Source organism: Notolepis coatsorum, assembly GCF_963971535.1.
Source record: "Notolepis coatsorum genome assembly, chromosome: 4".
Lineage (NCBI taxonomy): Eukaryota > Metazoa > Chordata > Actinopteri > Aulopiformes > Paralepididae > Notolepis > Notolepis coatsorum.
In genome coordinates, this window is record NC_140168.1 from 125,590,857 (window position 1) to 125,613,951 (window position 23,095).

At 42.9% G+C, this 23,095-nt stretch overlaps 1 protein-coding gene across 1 annotated transcript in view; it reads right to left on the reverse strand.

Moving 5' to 3' along the window:
- LOC311226681 (protein-glutamine gamma-glutamyltransferase K-like) overlaps positions 1–23,095 on the reverse strand; it is a gene marked incomplete at its 3' end in the record, with an annotated part of 168,063 nt that overhangs the window by 70,370 nt on the left and 74,598 nt on the right. Inside the window, exon 6 of the mRNA XM_084312096.1 lies at positions 11,859–11,997. Within this exon, the coding sequence (XP_084168222.1) occupies positions 11,859–11,997 (139 nt within the window). The remainder of the gene's footprint in view (positions 1–11,858; positions 11,998–23,095) is intronic.

The following is a 23,095-nucleotide window of genomic DNA, read 5'->3' on the forward strand; positions in this document are numbered from 1 at the left end:
TTTCCTACTGTATTTCCGGTAATGTATGGTCATAGGCAGATAGTGGAGTAGCTCTGGCAGAATACTGGGTACACAGTAAATTCTGCAAAGTAAATTTGACTCAAACTGAGTACATTTCACTCAAACTGAGTAAAATTTCTTTACTCAGTTTGAATCAAATGTACTCAGTTTGAGTCAAATGTACTCTGCGGAATTTACTGTGTAGTACCATTGCATTGGCAGTGTCGGCTAGGCTTCGGGCAACCAGACCTGGCCCAGTGTGTTTGGGCTGCATCTGGGCTGCTTTAGGCAACCGGACGTTCACCGCTTCCGGCAACCCCGGACATGGCCCAGTGTACTCGGGCCGCAATCGGCCAGTCAGTCATTGCCGCCTACTGGGCCAATTCCGCCAATTCCGGACGTTCACCGCTTCCGGTAACCCCGGACCTGGCCCAGTGTACTCGGGCTGGAATCGGCCAGTCAGTCATTGCCGCCTACTTGGCCGACTCTGGCAACCGGACTTGGGCCGACTAATTTCTTCCGGCCTGCCGGATACAGGCCATTAATGGGACAGAACTTTTTGGCCACCTGGGTGGGGTCCTGTAGTTCTGAAGGATTGCCTTCCCAGTGAGTTTTATGACAACTTCATGTTGTTTTCAGTGGCCATGTATTTGTTTTTGTCTCCTGGAACTTCTGGCCAAATGGTTGAATTTGCACATAGATTAATGATATCCTTTGTGGGCCACTTTGGACAGTTGTATGGTACGGGTGAGATTGTGTTCAGTGTCCACCAGCTTATACATTTAGCAGATGAATACAAACAATTTGGACCTTTAGATAATGTTTCAGGGTTCCCTTTTGAGAATTATCTTGGCCAAATAAAGCATCTTTTACGCAAGCCACACCAACCTCTACAACAGGTAGTCAAAAGGCTGTCAGAAATGCCACATGTTGAGGTTCCATTAGCAACAGATCAACCAGTTTTACAGCACATTCATACTGATGGTCCACTTCCTCAACATTTCAGTGTTGCTCTACAGTACACAAAGGTCTCCAGTTGTCGTTTTACCTTGTCTACAAAGCAGGGGGATAATTGTATTCAGGTGGGAGATACAATTGCAGTAGTGCAGAATATAGTCCAGGAAGAAGGTGAGGTCTATGTGATCTACAGAACGTTCAGACACCAAGAATTATATTACACTTATCCCTGCGAGTCCTCCCTCATAGGTACATACAAGGTTAGAGAGTTGTGTGATGAGATCGGGGTTGGTAAAATTAGCTTTATTAAACGTAAATGTGTTCTGTATCCAGAGGGAAATAGCCTCATAGCTATTCCAATAGCTCATCTGCAGTAGACATCTTATGATTCATGTTTTTGTCATTATAATTTTTTTATCATTAATATTCAAATTAAATTTATTGTACACAGAATGGAAAGTGAGGCGGTGCTCTGGGGCGTTGTACTGTTTCCAAATGGCGGAACTGCAACAGTTCTTGCCAGCTGGTTCAATCCAACGGAAGGTACATTATTATGGCCCCCAAAAAACACAAATTATTCAAAGGCCCTTAAAGAAAACATGATGCCCTGTGAAGGATGGACCACATATGACAAAATTCGGCTCTTAATTACTTGTGGTAAGTATAGTCACTGCTATTGTTGTCTGATGTGAATTGTTCCTCATACTTCTTATTAATGTCATGCTGTATTTTCTGCTTGTTCTTTTACAGACTCATTTGTAAAGGCCAAGCAACATGAAGACAAGTACGTGACTACTGGATGTCTAACCACTGATTTAGAATCTGAAGAGGAAGCAGATGTACGTCGGAAAAGAAGAGCAAGGTACAGTTGAATTCCTCGTGATAGTTTTTGGTTAAACAGAAATGGGCCATGGGCTGGCTCCTGAACAGTGTCTCAAGGATTGCTCAATTAATTGAATTATCCTGGGAGCCTGGGAATGTTAAATGTTTTTTTTTAGGACAAATCGTATGCACGCAGTGGAGTCAGATGAAGAGCCAGACAACAGCAGTGTGAAGCAAAGATATGCCAAGCCACCTGATGTTCATTTCCCAGGTATAGTGGTGACACTTGTCAGTTATGACACTAACTGCTACACCTACTTTAAGTATTGCCATGTATAATTCCATTTATTTATTAATACAGTGCAGCCAGAATCCAGCCAGTACCCCTCGGTGCCAACATCAAATGCAAGCAGTGGTATGTCATTATTTACTAACATGGCAGAACAAAATGTAGTTGCATGAGAGCTTTACAAGCATTTAGTTCCTCTGTCAATACATCCAAACATATCAGTCAGGTTATGTGTTCAAAAGTTACAGTGTCCACTATTCATGTCTTGTGTTCCCTTCTTTTAGTCTCTGGAGGAAGCTGCTCGGTCTCTGGAGGAAGCTGCTCGGAGAATAACCAGCCTAATAATGGTAAGTGAATCACTTCACACTACTAAGTCAGGGTGGAGCCGGTGGACAGATTGTAAATGTGCTTTTGATAGCATTCATTGTTCATGTTTTGTTGTGTTCTCTCATTTTAGGCTTTGGTGGAAGCTTCTTGGCACAGTTGGAGTCAATGGACCACTGCAATGATGGTAAGTAGATTAATAAACTAGATATAGCTATGTGATTCTCTCAGCCACTCTTGTGTCTCCAGTCTGTTTCAATAGGTGGCGGTTGGATTACTAGTCCTGCCTTACTGGATACCTTACTGACTGGAAATGTTAGTTAAATCGGTGGAAATGTAAAGTTTTTTTTTTGCAATGAGCTGTTAATGTTGGCATGATATTATATGAGAACTTGTATTTTACAGTGATTAATTACGGTTATTTTAATCCATTTCAGGAGGGAACCACACTGGACAAGTAAGGAATGGTATATCTTTTGTCCCTGTGTCAACAAGAGCCTTTTTATACATTTGTGACTATTTTATTAGCCATCACTAAATAGTTGCTGTGCCTTGGCTATTGTGCCATGACATACTGTAACTTATGAAAGACTGACATAGAATATTTTGATTGTCTTCTTTTTAGAATTAGCTGGCAATCATCACCACCCCCAAGGATATCAAGGTGAGTTAACTAACACATTCTCAAATCATGTTTTGTTTTTTACCACCAGACATGTGCTAGGTATATGAAGCTAGGTACACTTGCTACTGTATATGGTGCTCATTGATACTTTGATGGTGCTTACCTTATTTTGTTAATTCTGTCGCTCTTTCTCTAGGAAAGCCAATGTATAACTCCAGCCCCTACCACACTGTGCCATCAGAGCGAGCAAGGAATGGTATTTCTCATCTTAAATGTTGTTTTTTTGGGTAAAATTCCATAATTCGTGTTCAATGTAAACAATGATGTGTGTCCTTTATTCTCTTTCTATTAGACTTCGATGCCAACTATGCACGTGGCTCCAGATCAGCTGACTTCAGCTCACATCGCCTGGGTAAAGATGCCTATATTCCACTTTACCCCCCGCCTCCCCCATACACAATGACCTAATGTGCAATGCTGATGCCATGTTGATTTCTTCAGCTTCAGCTCCTGAAACGCCACGGGGAAGATTCCATGGAGAGCCCAGTCAAATGTTACAAGGCAAGTATCACTTTCTGATGCATTGAGAAACATGTCCCTTGTGACTTTACAGTCTTTGTCACTGTTTTTTTTCATGTAATTTGTCATGGTGTTTATAGGCTTAATATTTAAGCACTTAATGGTTACTATAAGTTAGGGGTGCAATGACTTAAGCTATCACAGAGTTGCTTAGTGTCATTCTAAATGATTGAAATGGTGAATCTATCCTTGAAATTTTATGTAAAACCAATTGTTTTTCTTCAAGACCTTGCTGCCAACAAAAACACCAGGATGCTTGCAGAGCTACTCGTGGAGGTGAAGCAAATTTCACATGACGTTCAGTTTCTGAAGACTGAAATGGCTAAATCCACCTTTAATGATCACGGAGCTGGACCTGAATCACAGAGAGAAGAGAACTTCCCCATCGTGCTGCCACTCACCAATGAGGAGCAGTTTGATGAGGCTGAAGCTGCACTGAAGGACGAAACAGTCCGTCAAAAGATGGTGAACATTTTTGTATTTTCTTAAATTTATTGTTTGAAATCTAAGTGTTTATAATGTCTGAATTGTAGGAGTGGAGGCATTTATTTAGTTTTTTGCTTGGATGTGTGCTTGGCATAGAAATATTGTGAAAATAGCCTTGCAATGATATGCGGGATGATATTTATTTCTTAGTCAATATTTGACAATTCATTTAGCTAATTTGTTTGATGGTATTGTTTGTTGATTAGTTTTGACACAGTAATGGTCTTTCTTTAGAGTTAATAAAAAAAAGTCTTAAAATGTGTACTTAAAACATTATATTCTGTCCATTTGAACCTGAATAATCTACAATGCATTGTGGAATTCATCATTGGAGTGTATTATCCATGTTGGTTCAACATGAAGGTTAAAAACATGAATAAAAAAAAAAAAAAAAAAAGAACACCTCACATCAATAGTGACGCTTCCAGCATTGGTGGCTTAATCAGCTGGTCAGAAGATGTGTCAGAGCCACCTCTCACCTGCTCCCTAAGCACCTCCGAGGTGAAGAACTTAATCAACACCCCCATGGAGGTTCTCGACTGGCCTTGCCACACACAAAGCATCGAGAGGGTTGTTAAAATGGTGACTGAGGCCTCTGCTAAGTACTTTTCACAAGAAAAAAGGGATGGAGGGATCAGGGCTCAGGAGACCAGCAGGAGGCTGATGTCCAAGAATGAATCCAAGCAGGACTTGTGCAACCTGATCAAATTTAAGAAGATAGAGGATTGATGGAGCCCCATGGATTTTCTCAATACATTGAGACGTTTGTTAAAATGGTTACAGAGGTTTCTGCTGAGTAGTTCTGGAAAGAGCTCACCTATTTATGGCTGACGTTGACTTTAAGTTTGTGTTTGTAGGTTGGTGGCTAAAGCAGTACAGTAGGAGATCTTGCCATCCAAGAATGAGTCCAATCAAGATATTGGAACCTGGCAAAGTTCAAGAAGTCAGGAGATCGAGATTTAGCACTTAGGTGTTTGTGTGCATTACAAATACAATTTATTATTGTTAGTATTATTATTATTGATCTTTGGAGTTGTATCCAGTTATATACAGTTCACTTGTTAATACATTTGATGGCTTTGTCATTATAAATGATTTCCCATATATTTTTTATCTTTGCAATTTTGTAATACAATACCAATGGGTTCAAATGGTAAAATCAGCCATTTTGAAATCCAAAATGATGCAGGTTATATTTATCCTATCCCAAAAATTACCTCATATTTGAATTCCCCATTAAGAAACACATAATTTAGACACCTTGCATGTTAGGATTTCCTTCAGATTCATGTTGGCATCCATGTATGGCCAAGGGGTGAAAAATGGTAAAATCGGCCATTTTGAAATCCAAAATGATGTAGGTTAGAGTTATCCTATCCCAAAAATGAACTCATATTTGAATTCCCCATTAAGAAACACATCATTTAGACACATTGCATGTTAGGATTTCCTTCAGATTCATGTTGGCATCCATGTATGGCCAAGGGGTGAAAAATTGTCAAATCAGCCATTTTGAAATCCAAAACAATGTAGGTAGGAGTTATCCGATTAGAAAAATAATCCCATATTTGAATTCCCCACAAAAAAAACATATTTTAGACACCCCACTCGATTGATTTTCCAAAAAAAAAAAAAGTATGGCCCGCCCTACTGTCGCGTGCATGCGTGCGTGTGTGCATATGTTTAGCCCCTAGTTTAGCCTCCAGGACCACCCCCTAATTTAGCCTCCAGGACCACCCCCTAGTTTAGACTCAGCCCCCCTCCAGACCACCCCCTAGTTTAGACTCAGCCCCCCTCCAGACCACCCCCTAGTTTAGACTCAGCCCCCCTCAGGACCACCCCCTAGTTTAGACTCAGCCCCCCTCCAGACCACCCCTAGTTGAGACTCAGCCCCCCTCAGGACCACCCCCTAGTTTAGACTCAGCCCCCCTCAGGACCACCCCCTAGTTTAGACTCAGCCCCCCTCCAGACCACCCGCTAGTTTAGACTCAGCCCCCCTCAGGACCACCCCTAGTTGAGACTCAGCCCCCCTCAGGACCACCCCCTAGTTTAGACTCAGCCCCCCTCAGGACCACCCCCTAGTTTAGACTCAGCCCCCCTCCAGACCACCCCCTAGTTTAGACTCAGCCCCCCTCCAGACCACCCCTAGTTGAGACTCAGCCCCCCTCAGGACCACCCCCTAGTTTAGACTCAGCCCCCCTCCAGACCACCCCCTAGTTTAGACTCAGCCCCCCTCCAGACCACCCCCTAGTTTAGACTCAGCCCCCCTCGATACCACCCCTAGTTGAGACTCAGCCCCCCTCAGGACCACCCCCTAGTTTAGACTCAGCCCCCCTCCAGACCACCCCTAGTTGAGACTCAGCCCCCCTCAGGACCACCCCCTAGTTTAGACTCAGCCCCCCTCAGGACCACCCCCTAGTTTAGACTCAGCCCCCCTCAGGACCACCCCTAGTTTAGACTCAGCCCCCCTCAGGACCACCCCCTAGTTTAGACTCAGCCCCCCTCCAGACCACCCCTAGTTTAGACTCAGCCCCCCTCCTGACCACCCCCTATTTGCTCCCCCACCACCCCACCCACACCCCTCCTCTCTGTCAGTCATTGTAATTGACTCGATTCCCATTAAACAGAGTCTATAATGGTGAGAACAAAAGAGAAACGTTTTGGCTGAAATGCTAATTGTTGGTTTTGCATGCTTATTCAAGTTCAGAAGGTTGTCAGTAGTCGGTAGTCTGAATGGAGTGATGATTAATGATGGATTAATGGATGCTATTTATAGTGTGGATGTGAATATATTATATAGATGTACATCTCTAATGTGTCTCTATCAGTGATGCCACAGATTACTTGTAAAAGTAATCCGATTACTGATTACTGATTACTCATTTAAAAAGTAATCCAAGTTACTTTACTGATTACTTGATTATCAGAGTAACTTAGTTACTTTGAAAGTAACTAGGTTACGAAGTCGTCGTCGTTCCCCCAACAGTTTTTTTTAAACGCTTTATTGAAAGTGCATAAATTGTTTTTAACTTGTTTCTCTGCACATAACGTAAATTGTTAAACTAGTGCTTCAGCTTCTGTACCATCAAGTATGGTAAATCAACAGTCTATGATGCTCACAGCATTAGAGCAGCCAGCCAGTGGTTTTACAAAACCAGTGTATCCATTCACATCTAACAAATGCAGGCTGAACTATTCAATTATATCAACTGTAACTATTAAATTGTTTTTATAAATGTCTCTCTATAAACATACAAGCAGTCTCTCTTTAACATGTAAATTAACTGTAAATCTGGCAAATAAGAGCTTTTCTCTCTCTCTCTCTCTCTCTCTCTCTCACCCCTCTCTCTCTCTCTCTCTCTCTCTCTCACCCCTCTCTCTCTCTCTCTCTCTCTCTCTCTCTCTCACCCCATGCCTCTTTCTCTCCAACCCCACCCAGACAGCCTACATCTCTAATATAATAATAATAATAATAATAATAATAATAATAATAATAATAATAATAATAATAATAATAATTATTATTATTATTATTATTATTATAATATAATCCCTTCTCTCCCTCTCTGTGTGTATGTGTGTGTGTGTGTGCGCGTGTGTGCGTGTGCTTGTGCTTGTGTGTGTGTGTGTGTGTGTGTGTGTGTGTGTGTGTGTGTGTGTGTGTGTGTCTCTCTCCCCTCTCTCTGTCACTCGTGTTCTCCCACCTGGAGAACTGTGGGAGAGCATTAGAGCAGCCAGCCAGTGGTTTTACAAAACCAGTGTATCCATTCACATCTAACAAATGCAGGCTGAACTATTCAATTATATCAACTGTAACTATTAAATTGTTTTTATAAATGTCTCTCTAGTCTTCTTGCGGTTTCACTTCGTTTAGACAAGCGTTTTGGGGTGGAATTCTCAGACGAATGCAACGGAGCCCTGCTGTCAGACGATTGGCGCATATGTCACATGACGTGCTGTGAAGACCCGCCCTACTCTGCCTCTGATTCGCAGACTGTGGATGGGGAATGTGATTGGGCCAAAGCAGAGTCACTCACAGACAGAGAGTCCAGTCACGCCGCGAGGACACATTCTTGTGTAACCCTTTCACTGCCACACCACGTCACTCCCAAATAAGAAAAACAGCTCAAAAATGTATTTTTGACTGTCGAAAACGAAATAAAATACTGCATTCCGCCTGCATTATGAATTTATGATGAGATAGTAACGAAATAGTAATGCACAGCCACTTGGACAAGTAACTGCAATCAGATTACTGGCTTTTAAAGATTAACGCGTTAGATTACTATTTTCGGGGGAAAGTAATCAGATTACAATAACGCGTTACTTAGTAACGCGTTACCGGCATCACTGGTCTCTATAATACTCTGAAGTATTATACTTAGTTTAGCAATAGGTAAAAGTGTTTTTAGATAGATTTTACTTTTAGATTTGATTCTGCGTTGGAATTTTGGAAAACAACACTTCCTGGAAGATTCTATAGGGGTTCAAGGTTCAGAGTTCTGTACGAATAATAACAGTTATTGAAAATATTCAGTCATTGTGTATGGGGGAGTCAGCTGAAGTCAGCTGATCTGGAGCCACGTGCGTAGTTGGCATCGAAGTCTAATAGAAAGAGAAGGGACACGCATCATTAAATTGTTTCAATGGTGCCACCCTGATAAAATAAAAAAGCTACTGTACATTACAGTAGATTTCATTATCTGTTCTCATGCACGCCTGGTGATACTAAATCCAAATTGAACTCAGGCATTTCAAAGAGAATATGTATGTGCGAAGGTTCAGAGTTCTGTATGAATATTTTCAATAACTGTTATTATTCGGTCATTGTGTATGGGGGAGTCAGCTGAAGTCAGCTGATCTGGAGCCACGTGCGTAGTTGGCATCGAAGTCTAATAGAAAGAGAAGGGACACGCATCATTAAATTGTTTCAATGGTGCCACCCTGATAAAATAAAAAAGCTACTGTACATTACAGTAGATTTCATTATCTGTTCTCATGCACGCCTGGTGATACTAAATCCAAATTGAACTCAGGCATTTCAAAGAGAATATGTATGTGCGAAGGTTCAGAGTTCTGTATGAATATTTTCAATAACTGTTATTATTCGGTCATTGTGTATGGGGGAGTCAGCTGAAGTCAGCTGATCTGGAGCCACGTGCGTAGTTGGCATCGAAGTCTAATAGAAAGAGAAGGGACACGCATCATTAAATTGTTTCAATGGTGCCACCCTGATAAAATAAAAACGCTACTGTACATTACAGTAGATTTCATTATCTGTTCTCATGCACGCCTGGTGATACTAAATCCAAATTGAACTCAGGCATTTCAAAGAGAATATGTATGTGCAAATGAATTGGCTTTAATAAATGGTTAAAGCAATACATTGTCTGTTTCTTTGTTCATAGAGCATGTCATAAAGCAGCTGTTCTCAACCTTGGTTTCTTGAAGAAAAAAAAATTGGAAATAGCCGATCTACAAGCTTGCAACATATTTTCGAATATTCACCTAGAATGGCATAATTATAATCAAGTTTGGAGTCCCCAAATATTTTTTCTGTGAGGTCTTTGTATAAAAAGGTTGAGAACCACTGCAGTAAAGCATATGGACCATTTCAGCATGTTTCAACCTTCCTCTGTATGTTTTTAATATGTCTCATTTAAGCCAAAAATAATCACTTTACTCTATTTGGTGTTGCATATGGCAGTAATGTCACTAGTAGACACCTTTTAGCATGCTCCCGGTGGAACTACAACTAATAATATAATTTAGATGTAAAGTGATTATTTTTCTTTATTAATGAGGCATATTAAAAGCATACAGAGGAAGGTTGAAAAAGTGCTGAAATGGTCATTCAATAATATCATTATTTCAATGTATAATGCAATATATATATATATAGTTGAATCAATGTTGATGCAATACTACATTATTTCAATGTTGATCATATCATAGTTGAATCAACGTTGATTCATTGTCGGCTTTAAAATAGAAATTTCTAAATTTTGGTTGAAAATCCAATGTTCTTTCCATGTTGATCATAGCGAGCACTTTCAATGCCATTTTCTATGTCTGATATAAATGTTGATTCCAATCTTCAGCCTGACAAAAACACAATGTTGATTCAACGATTTTTTGCTATCTGGTTATATGTCCAGATATGTCCTGGCTAGAAGTGTATATTAAACACCGGGAGGCTACTGTGATGAAATACACGATACTAGCTAGAGATTAGCATCACATAGCGGGCCTTTTTCTGTAAACCCAAGTAGTAGCCAAGCACATACTTTTTCATAGCATACGCCTTCAGTTGATCATGACAAATCCTCTCTTACCTTGATGATTAAAAAGCCTCCATAATTTAGTAAATAGTATTCCCATGGCTGGTGTTGAGCTGTAGCCAGCCAGCTAGCATTGATGCTATTCAATGCTATCAACATTAGCTAAATAGCTAACCAACTAAATACAATAGACAGTGGTATCCTGAGGTAACATTAAATACAGACAACTTTTGCTACAATAAGACAGTGGTATCCTGAGGTAATGTTAAATACAGACAACGTTTGCTAGTCGAAAGGACTGGACACAGGGACAAGTTAAACATCAATCAATTAATTTGATACAACAGTAGTTTGAGCTGCGCACACCATATTATATACGGCTTTGACACGTTCTCTCTCTCCTGCCGATTAAAATCCTCCTCATCATCGATCTCCGTGGTCTCTCTCTCTCCACTCCTTTAGAAACTAGCGTTACGTTAGCTCAAAAGCACAGAACCGGACAACACAAGTTATACTGCTAGCAACAAACAACGATAACACTTCCGGTCGGGGGATTTCAAAATAAAAGAGCGACGTCTAAAACAGGAAAGACATTTATTTTGTAAATTTGTGGCACGCACTGACGATTTAGTTTTTACGGAAATCGCAACCTTGTGTGTTCTACTCTACTGTATCACGTTGGATCTATACACTTATCGATTTTTTCGAATGGTGATCAGGAATTGGAATATACCAGTTGGATACCATCTGATGTCAGGTAAGGAATCTATGTTATCAGTGTTAGGATAATCAGACTCATTTTGATGAAGATATAAGCTGTTTTGTGAAATGGGCTCTATCGGTTTCACTGTAAAAATCCAAGAGGAAATGGCCGATACGTACGCGGCTCGAATGGGCGTGCGTGTACGTATAATATTGATCATCTAGCGTTTATTTGAAAACGATTCATAAATAGGGGAATATTCCAGTAAAAGTCGATTATCATAGAATGGCCCAGAATGGACTGTTTTTTACCTCAAAACGGGTGCTTTTCAAAATGCTCTCAAACGGAAATGAAGCGATAAAAAACCAATCTGCCTTGACAGCACTGACTGGAAAAGGATTCTTTGATAAGCGACGGGCAGATTAGACACATAGCCATAATTTAAAACATAGATTAGGCGATATTAACAATAACATTGGCGCAGATGGTGGCATTCAAGCGCTAACTCTGGCGCCACCTCGTGGCACTGAAAGTGTTAACAATTGTGTGAATTGAGCCGTACTGTATTGTACCCATTCTGCAATCTGTTAATAAAGTTTTCATTCATTCATTCATTCATTCATTCATTCATTCATTCATTCATTCATTCATTCATTCATTCATTCATTCATTCATTCATTCATTCATTCATTCATTCATTCATTCATGTCGTTTCCATCGCCTGGAATTACTTTTTGGACCAGGAATTCTTCCTAACGCAGTATCCCGACCCGGTCCCTACTAACATCTTACCAGACAGAGTCAGCGTTGAGGTAGTCAATGGGGTCCATATTCTCGTCAAAATACACATCTGTGGTGAGGGAAACATCGGTATCGTGGGCAGACTGGAAGTTAGTCACACTGCGAGCGGGTACACCAAGACACCTGAGCACTGGGGAGAGAGAGAGAGGGGGGAAGAGAGGTCAACAAAGTGACAGTTAGCATATTATCATTGAATTACATTTACCAGACGCTAAGATGCTAGCAGATTCACTCCAGACACCTTCATTGAGTAAAAGGCTTGCATGGAACTTTTCTATCCTGGCTGAAGGATAGCAACACATGTGTCTCTCTGTGACAAAAGTGGTAGGTATGCCAAGAATGCAGACTAGAGTATTCTGGGGGTCGATTATATGAGCTCTGGGTTGCTAACAGGGGCAATGCTATGTGCTACGGTCAGCTAGCTAGCATGTGAGGGGCCAGTGGTGGGGGCCAGGGCGGGGGGGCAGGCACTATTAATGAAGTGTTCTGTTACAGAGCAGCTAATAAGAGCAGCCTGATAAGACAGGGGAGACAATCAGGACATAGACAATCATTAGACACAGTGGCGGCTCGCCACTAGGGGCGCTCGGGCGCTGCCCCCCCCTGGTTAAATGAGAGAAGAACAAGAAAAATGATTTTTTAGTTTTTTGTTTTATAGCCCTATAAATAATATAAACATGTTTAAAATGAATAATATTTACTCATTTTAAGTATGTTTGTGTTTCCAATGCACAATATAACGTTAATATATCAAATAAAAAATACTTGTTTTCCTGAACAGGAAGTGACTCACTCCTGCCGCATTTCTCCTGCCGCATTTCTCCTAGCCGTATTTCTCTGCCCGGGCTAGACGCACTAGCGCTCTGAGTGCGCGTCACTGATCGCTGTATCCGTCGCAGCCAATCAGTGCGTAACGCGCTGTGCGTTGAAATATGATGTTTATGATGGAAGCCGGGCGCGATTTGAAGCGGTCTAAGCAGCAGCGTCTATAATTTTTTTCCGTAGCAGCATTTTTTTCCGTAGCCGCATTTCGCGGAGACGCTCTCTCTGATTGGCCAACGCCAGTTTCTAGGTTCTAGGTTGGTTTGTAGGTTGGTAGACTGTGTTGTTGTGATGCAGCTATTTGTCTTAGAGCGTGAAGGCAAGTTCTTTCGACGGTTAAGCTTAGGCACTCGTTCAAAGTTGGTTAAGGTTAGAGTTTGTCTTAGAGCAGGGCGATAGAACGCCAGGTAGTTTGCAGGCTGTTTGACGAGGAAATGGGCAAAGACACAGCTCTTCACAGTACTTGTTGGTTAACAACAAGCTATATGGATGCAGTGTGGACAACTGGACATGCATGGACAATGGACATCAACACAGTCTGGACAGTGGAGTGGATATACTTTATCAAGCCCTTCTGCCTGCTGGACCACTGTGCGTTTCAACTTAACAAGGTATAGTTGCGATCTCTCTCTCTCTCTCTCTCTCTCTCTCTCTCTCTCTCTCTCTCTCTCTCTCTCTCTCTCTCTCGCTCTCTCTCTTGCTCTATCTCTCTCTCTCTCTCTCTCTCTCTCTCTCTCTCTCTCTCTCTCTCTCTCTCTCTCTCTCTCTCTCTCTCTCTCTCTCTCTCTCTCTCTCTCTCTCTCTCTCTCTCTCTCTCTCTCTCTCTCTCTCTCTCTCTCTCTCTCTCTCTCTCTCTCTCTCTCTCTCTCTCTCTCTCTCTCTCTCTCTCTCTCTCTCTCTCTCTCTCTCTCTCTCTCTCTCTCTCTCTAATTTCGCCGTGGGTGGGGCATAACCACTCAGACAATGAAAGGTAACTTGTTTAAAATGACAAGATATACATATGTGTTTATTATTGAATGGATCTGAGAGAGAGAGAGAGAGAGAGAGAGAGAGAGAGAGCGAGCGAGAGAGAGAGAGAGCTGTGCGTGTTTGTGTTGGGCTATTGGAAACGTGGTTGCATTTGACTGACTGTGATCATATATTGATCGATGGCAATGGTGATAATATTCGCCAATGCGTGCCTTGTACATGTTTGCAAAATGTTTGGTATAGCGCCCCTAGTGGAGAAGAATTCACCAGCCGCCACTGATTAGACAATCATTAGACAATCATTAACCCTTTCACTTCCACACTACAGAAGGTTAACCCTTTACTATCACACTACAGACGGTTAACCTTCTGTAGTGTGATAGTAAAGGGTTAACCCTTTGTCATGTGGCAGTGAAAGGGTTAACCTTCTGTATTGTCGCAGGGAAAGGGTTAACCATTTGGTAGTGGTAGTGAAAGGGTTAAGCAGAATCATCTGAGAGCTGTTTGCATGGCAACCAGACATGTGAAAATAAGTGTTCCACATGCTCGCATGCACGCACGCACACACACCGCTGCATCTCTTACAAATAGCTGGCTACAACTGATCGATAGGAAGTTAGTTGTGAGTACAGTGCTCTTGGATTTCAGTGCATCTTTTGACATCATAGATCATAACCTATTATTATTGAAATTATACACATAATGGGTTTGAAGACACTGCCATTGACTGGATGAGAAGCTACTTGTCTAATGTGTGATATTTAATGGTTCCATGTCAAATATGGTAACACTCCAGTGTGATATTCCCCAAGGAAGTTGTCTTGGACCCCTCCTTTACTCTATATTTGTAAACGATATGCCTTATGTATTGAAAAGTGCAGGTATGGCTCATTTATGCTCATGATACAACTATGTATGCATCCGCTGAGAGCACAGAACGAGTGAATAAGATAGTTCAGAGTGAATTATTTGAGGGGTGTAAAGTACTTGAATAATTGTAGTTTGTTACAATACTTAAGTACTGTTTTGGGGGATTTGTACTTTTTTTTTTTTCTTTTTTTTTAAACTTTGGCCATTCCGCTGGCTCTTTTTTGCGTTTATCGCATTTACTCTGGTCAAGAATGACCGACAGAAACAGGCTGAAGGGGTACAGATGGGGGGGAAGACACTCTGGGAAAGGCACGGCTGCAGTCCGGGATTCGAACTCGCTAAACCCCAGATCCGTGACGAGCACGGTTGTCCCCGGCGCCGAAATAGCGCTCGAGGTACGCGGTGAGCTACTGGAGCTCCCCGGGGGGGATTTGTACTTTACTCTAGTATTATTAGGTTTGTATACTTTGTACTTTTACTCCATTACATTTCAGAGAAAGAAAACATACATTTTACTCATTACATTTAAAATGCAGACCTACAAAGTACAAATCTCACAGGTCCAACCATTTTAATTAGTATATTTTAATTGTTTATCTGGTCAAACTAACGTTAACGTTATTAATCCTGCGACCGCAGGTTAAACAGCCAATCAAATCCCCATCAATGGAAAATGAACCCGCCCATACCCATGCTGATTCGTCCTTGTGCAACACTAAAAAGCGGGGATCTTTGATTACACACCTGCTATCAGAAGAATAGACAGTCAGATCCGCATTATGCTGTGGTTAATATTGTGATATTACTTAGGGTACTCCAGTATTCTGTCTTTAATATTGTGATATTATTCAGGGTACTCCAGTATTCTGTCTTTAATATTGTGATATTATTCAGGGTACTCCAGTATTCTGCCTTTAATATTGTGATATTATTCAGGCTAATCCATTATGCTGTGGTTAATATTGTGATATTATTCAGGATACACTATTCTGTTTTTAATATTGTGATATTATTCATGCTGTGATGTGAATGCCGTCCATGTTAGTTTACCTTCAATGGAGAAGTGCATTAAATAATTGTAATGCAAAAAAAAATCTTTCATTTCAGCATTGTCTATCGCAGAACACATTCAATTGTGGGCAGAGTGTATGCTTGGTTTCATTCCAGCCGTGCCTAAACACCAGCTGATGATTTCTCTAATTGGCTCACCTCTTCAACTAACTCACCTGGTGCAATGTATAGTTAAAATGAAAACTTGGCCCACGATGGAATGAGTTTGAGACCCCTGGTCTATCCCTTTAAAAAGAATTACTTGTACATTTAAAAGTAGGACTTTTTTACTTTTACTCAAGTGTGTTTTTAGCCAGATACTTTGACTTTTACTTGAGTCCGATTTTGAGACGGTACCCATACTTTCACTTAAAGCCCAACTTGCAGGTTAAACCCTACTCTTCAATTATGGGTAGTTTACATCATTGGTATCAAATTTTATTATTTATTTATTTCCATTTGACCCCGGAAATGCCACCCAGAAAGGGTTAAAAAGGTCCATGCATGAATAACATGCACGTGCGAATAAAAAAAGCTTATCAGATGCTAGCACGGCCGTGACGTCACTCGGGGCAACATATGCCTTATGCCCGTCCGGGTCATAGTACTACTGGGCTGGCTATATGGCTCCTGCTAACGTTAGCATTATGTCTACTGTCGTGAATCATTTTAAATCGGGCCATGCAAAAGAGTTTGGGGAACGAGTAAAATGTGCAGGTCCTCTTCTCAGACCTGTGGGGCACACATCATGCCGGCTAGCAAGCTACACATCCCGGCATGTTGATACGATTAGTAGCTAGCTAAGTTAGCTAATGTAGCTTAGCTTAGCTTGGTAGCCAGAATTCTCGAAACTCATAACAATGCCCGATTTAAAATGGTTCTCTCCTCTTTGTATACCTTTGTCCTCACACGTATTCTGCCAGGGAACTTATGGACACGACAATAGTAGTAGTTATAAGGTGTTTGAGATTGTAACGTTAGTTAGCTCATAGCTATCGTGACTGATGCACCGAGTGGGGCTAAAATCGTATCAACATGCCGGGATGTGTAGCTTGCTAGCCGGCATGATGTGTGCCCCACAGGTCTGAGAAGAGGACCTGCACATTTTCCTCGTTCCCCAAACTCTTTTGCATGGCCCGATTTAAAATGATTTTAGCCCCACTCGGTGCATCAGTCACGATAGCTATGAGCTAACTAACGTATACAAAGAGGAGAGAACCATTTTAAATCTGGCATTGTTATGAGTTTCGAGAATTCTGGCTACCAAGCTAAGCTAAGCTATGTTAGCTAACTTAGCTAGCTACTAACACAATATGTACACATATGTAACACAATGATTTACATTATTACAAATATGGTAACGTGGTTGTGGCTTTTACAAATAGTGGTTCGCTTTAGAGATGAATGGCTATGATCACGGAGCAATAGTGTTAGGTGAAACAGAGACTAGCTCCTCGGCTAGTAGTAACAAGAAGGCTCTGTGCTTCGTGCAGTCTGACTGTGAGTCTCAGAGCCCCTGCTGCCCTGTACCCAGTGTGACGTCATCATTAAGATGACACACACGATATGAAACCATGGATTAAAATATGCATGTGCGTAGAGGTTGTGGTTTGGTCGACAAAATGTTTGATAAAAACGCTAAAACTGGGTCAATTTCGATAATATTTTTTTCCCTCTTCATGAAAGTCACCGTTGCCCTAGTCACATTGTTTATTGAACAAAAATACAACCTGCAAGTTGGCCTTTAAGTATAATTTCTGGGTACTTTTTACACCCCTTCTGATATCGAATTGGATAACTGAAAACAGACTAAAATGAAATATAACAAAATGTCTTATTTTGATTTGATTTGATATGATATTTTTTATTTTCGTGTCTTACATACAGATGTATGCCCAGCCCATATGGGCTTACAAGACACATAACAATAAGTATATAATAATATACTTTACCAATTACTTAACAAATGACATAGACCAAGATGGCCATAAAAAAAGAAAAATACAAGAAAATACAATAAAACGTAATATAACACAAGCTGTACTCAATGTAAATAAACAGAAAAACAAGGTGAGTTCAAATACAATTATATAGGATACAGTGTGTTTTGTCTCAGATGCCATGCCTTCTCCAAAAATCCTGCAAAACCGAAGATGTCCTCCACAAAAAAACAACTCAACATACAGCTCTCAGACTGCCAAAACAAATCTGGGTTTGCAATTTGAATTTTTTCAAATAAAGCCCTCCTCAAAGTGGTGTACAAAGGGCAATAAAAAACAAAATGATATTCATCCTCCACCACTCCCAGATCACACAGAACACACAACCGCTCCTCCTCAGGTTTACCCTGGAATCTACCCACTTCCACAGCCAATGGCAGGGTGCCAGACCTCAACTGGGCACACAGAGACCTCCGTCTTCTCTTTAAGTTTAACATTACATAAGGTTCAGTAAAATACTCATTTTTAATTGCAATATATTTTCTAAGTTTAGGTTTTTTCAAAATCTCCACCTTCCACTTATCCTGATGGATTGTTGATAATTTTGTTTTAATTATGTGAACCTTACACTGCAAATTGTTCATAAAAATCATACTCAAGTCAGTAGAAGAAAAAATCATAGACATCTCTCTTGACCAGGGATGACCGTGTGCTCTGTCCCAATTAAAAATCTTTTTAGTCACCCTGCCATTTGGCAGCTGGACCAGGCGGTTCCATAACCTCACCATTTCACCTTTTTGCTTGACCAAGCAAGAATCCCACCCCATATCCCCTTCTATAGCCCCTTTTGGTGTGTATTTATGGACTCCTAAAAAGTATCTTATGGCCCGGTTCTGGATCGCATTACATTCAGGAGCATCATCAAAATCCCATACTCCAGCAGCATAAAACAAAACAGAACCCACCATTGAATCAAATAATTGTGTATATGTTGAAAACCCAAGGTCAGTGCACACTTTCATTTTACTCAACACGCCCCCTAGCGCCCTTCCTGCTGACTCAGACATTATTTTCCTTATTATTATTTATTTATACTCTGCTCTAAATATGCCTTAAGGTCGGAGCATAGACTGAGTCTCTCATTACAAGACACTTGTGTTGAACAAGTGAAGGAGACCAAATTGTTGGGTGTCACTATCGACGAGGTTGTTACGTGCCAGGCTGTTTGCCACTGTCTCCTGTGTTGCAGCAATCAGCTGCTAATTGGGAAGCTGCCTGTCTGGGCTCAAAAGGCCCTCCCCCGCCCCACACATGCTGCCACTCTGCTACTGGAAGACACTGTAGGAGCAGTGTCTCCCTCCCTTCCATCACATTGATCTTTTGTTTGTGCTAGATATTGTAATAAGGCCTACCTGGAAGAGGTCAAGGTCCTGGCGGGATGGTGCCAGGAAAACAGCCTCTCCCTGAACGTCAGCAAAACAAAGGAGATGATTCTGGACTTCAGGAGGTCGGGGGTCAAGGACTACAGCCCCCTCAGCATCGACGGGGCACCGGTTGAGAGAGTCAACAGCTTTAAGTACCTCGGAGCCCACATATCCGAGGACTTGACATGGACCACACACATTGACAGTGTTGTGAAGAAGGCACGACAACGCCTCTACTTCCTCAGGCGCCTAAGGAAGTTCCAAGTCAGTCAGAAGATCCTTAAGAACTTCTACTCATGTACAATAGAGAGCATCCTGACTGGCAACATCACCTCCTGGTTTGGGAATAGCACTGCACAAGACCGAAGCAGACTACAAAGAGTGACACGTTCAGCCGAACGCACAATTGGAGGGGGGCTCCCCACCCTCCAGAACATTTACAACAAGCGTTGCAGGGGCAAGGCTAAGAGAATCATTAAAGACTCCAGTCACCCGAACAACTGCCTCTTTGAACTGCTGCGGTCAGGCAAGCGATACCGGAGTCTCAAGGCGAGCACAGAAAGACTCAGAAGAAGCTTCTATCCCCAGGCCATCAGGCTGCTAAACGAACAATGAACACTACACAACAACAACCATCAAACGCACATAGCACACACATCCACACGCACACACTCACTTTAAACAAACACACTGTAGCACCCACTCCACACACTTTATAGCACACACCCACTTTAAACAAACACACTGTAGCACCCACTCCCCACACTTTATATTTATTGATGAAGGATTGCACTACAACTCGTACACCTTACTGTAAATTGTACCTAAATTGTACCTCATCCCATTTCTGCTTTGCACTATATAGTACTGTACATTAGTACTGTTGTAAATTCCCCATGATTTGTTATGCTGTGTATTGTCATTTCCAGTCAGGCACTTCTTTGATGGCCCAGGGGTCCTATTATTTATAGTCTGGCATCTCTCTGGACAGCCCAGGGGTCCTAATGGGTTTAAATACAGCGGCCATCTTGCCCCCATGTGTTCCATTGCTGTCTGCTTTCCCAGTAAGAGTGCGTTCATGAACTAAGTAAGTCACCAATAGCCTACAAATATAGTGCCTATGGTAATGATGGATACATGTCATATGTAGCCTGCCTTATGTGTTGAGATGCTGTGACATGCATGTGTGACTATGATTTGGTTTGCTACGTTGTGTTAATTCATGCTGCTAATTGAGCTATGCTAATGCCAATAATGCTATAGCATCTCTTCAGTTGTGTGTTCTGGATGCCATTGCGTTCTGCCATTTACTTGTTATGTTGGTCCATGCGGCCGATGCTAATATGCTAGATAGCATCTTTTCAGTTGTGTGCATTATGTTTGGTCCATGCGGCCAATGCTAATATGCTAGATAGCATCTTTTTCAGTTGTGTGCATTATGTTTGGTCCATGCAGCCAATGCTAATATGCTAGATAGCATCCTTTCAGTTGTGTGCATTATGTTTGGTCCATGCAGCCAATGCTAATATGCTAGATAGCATCCTTTCAGTTGTGTGCATTATGTTTGGTCCATGCGGCCGATGCTAACATGCTAGATAGCATCCTTTCAGTTGTGCGCATTATGTTTGGTCCATGCAGCCAATGCTAATATGCTAGATAGCATATTTTGCTGTGTGTTCAGGTTATGATTAATAAGCATGTACCTCTGTTAATTATTGTGTGTTCTGCTTATCTGTTGCAGAACACCACTCACTCAATCTTTGATCGCTCGATCCAGCCCTACGACCTGGATGGAAGCATATCGCTCAACAACAGAATCCTTAATAAATACGAAAGGACTGTTCTCTGTGTCTGCGTCCGCTCTCTGACCGGGGTGTGCCCTTCTGGATGAAGTGGCTCCAGCAAACTTTGCAAACAAGCATTATATCTTCAATATTGGTCCTTCGAGCCGGAGAACTTCACCCACGACGGCGCCATGGACACACAGAGAACAGCAGCAGACGAAAATGGAAGACGAGGAGGAAGGCTGCGACAGCTTCCAGCACACCTGCAAGGCTATCTGGTTAGTTTACCACAGTCCCTCATGCCTAATACTGCACCGTCTCTACCAGATGACAGCGAAGGTGCCACCGCACAGCAGCTGCGGTCACTCAGCCTGCAGACCGAGTTTGCAGCTACAGGTGACCAGCTCCACACTGCGCTCGGGCCCCCTCCCTGCCTCTCATTGCCGGGAGCAGTCGATCAGACGCGACACTGGGACCTATCACCGTATGCTAACACCCGGCCTGACCAGCGGGAAGTGTGTGTGGGGCTCACATCGCCATCCCCATCAGAGCAGAGCCACCACAGTCGGAGCCTAACAGGTGGCACCTCTGACGCAAGAGGACCTTGCTCTACCGTGCCCCTATGCCTTCCACCACCATTGTCACATCATAGTCTGAGCGTCCCACCCAACCGCTCACCATGGTCGAGCTCGCTGCCACTAATACCGCTGCTGTGCCCAACAACTGCAACGTTACAGTCTCAAGCCACAACCTGTACACCGGGCCAAAGGCAGCAAGCCTACATGTCGACTCAGTCTCTACCGCCGACAGTAACCTCCGCACCGCTGTTCGGGGCTGCTCCGAGGCCCCCAGCCCCCACCGCGATGAGTCTGGTCATGCCACAGTCTGACTTCCAGGTGATGCAAGCAGTGGGTCACGTGGGCCAGCAAATGCCAACGGTACCAAGTTACCAGCCTACCTACCGGTCAAACCAGCCTGTGTCATCAATGGTGAGGAGCAGGCATGGCAGCACACCAGCGGCCGCACAGACCCGGTATGAGCTTACGCCAATGAGATCTGCATATCAAGTGCATCAATATACTACAGCTATGCCTGCACAGCCTAATTATCAACCTCAGACTGCAACAGCACTCTACCCTGCACGATGGTTACCCACTGCAGCTGCTCTCCAGCCAGTGGGCCAACATACAGCAGGTGCACCTCAGCAGTCTACCTATCAACTACCCTCCTGGACAGCGCCGCCTTCACCATTCACAACCGCTGTCGCAGCAGCGAGGGCATATCAGCCTCCACCAGTATTCCCTGCTCAGCATATGTATCAACCATTGCTGCACCAACTGAGCCACCATCCACAACCAGTGTATCAGCCTCAGCCTGCTGCATCGACTCAGCCAGCCTATCAGCTTGTGCATCCAACACCCGGTCCAGCACCCTATTATCATGTAGCAGTTCCACCGGTCCAGTATGTCCGTCAGGCCCAGTACACAGCACTACAGGATCCATACGCTCTCCAGCCTCCCAGGCAGCCAGTCCCTGTACCTAAACTGCCTAACCTGGTCCATGACAGCGAGAGAGAGTTCACGGACCTTAAGATGGCGCTGGACCACCTACTCGATGCCCACACTGAACTTTCTGAGCACTACAAGTACCGTGTACTTATGGAGCAGCTGGTTCTAGATGAGGCTAAGCTGATAGCCCAGTCCTGCAGGCATTATGCGCAACCCTACACCGCCGCCATGCAGGCCTTGCAGCGGCAATACGGACAGCCATATCAGCTTGCACAAAGCGAGATTGCCGCACTACTGAACGCTCCTGATCTCAAAGCAGGAGATACCAAAGCCTTCCAGAGCTTCGCCCTTAACGTCGACTTGCTAGTGGGAATGCTCACATCACTGGAAGGACCTAACGGGATGGAAGTCAGGTCGACCGGCCATGTGGACCGGCTCCTGTGTAAACTCCCTACGCAAGTGAGAGATGGCTTTGTGGAGCACCTACAGGCTCGAGGTCGCCTCGACACGACCAGCCTAAACCCGTACGACCTTCGAGACCTCGCCGACTGGCTCAGGGTAAAGGCTGAAGCTCAAAGACTGTCAGAGAGAATGGCACAGCGCCATCGGATGGAAGGGACACAGTTCTCTAACAGAGACAAGCAAGTTCCCCCACCCAGACCTTGCAACCAGCCTTTCTCTGTTTATTATGGCTCCGCCAAGCCTAAACAAGACAGCCACCAGCCTGCTGAGACATCTCAATCAGAAGCCAAGAAGCAGAAGTTCAAGAGGATGTGTCTCTTCTGTAGGAGTGCCGAGCACTACCTATCACAGTGTCCAGACATTGTCCAATGCTCGCCGGGAAAGGTTGAGAAGTGGATA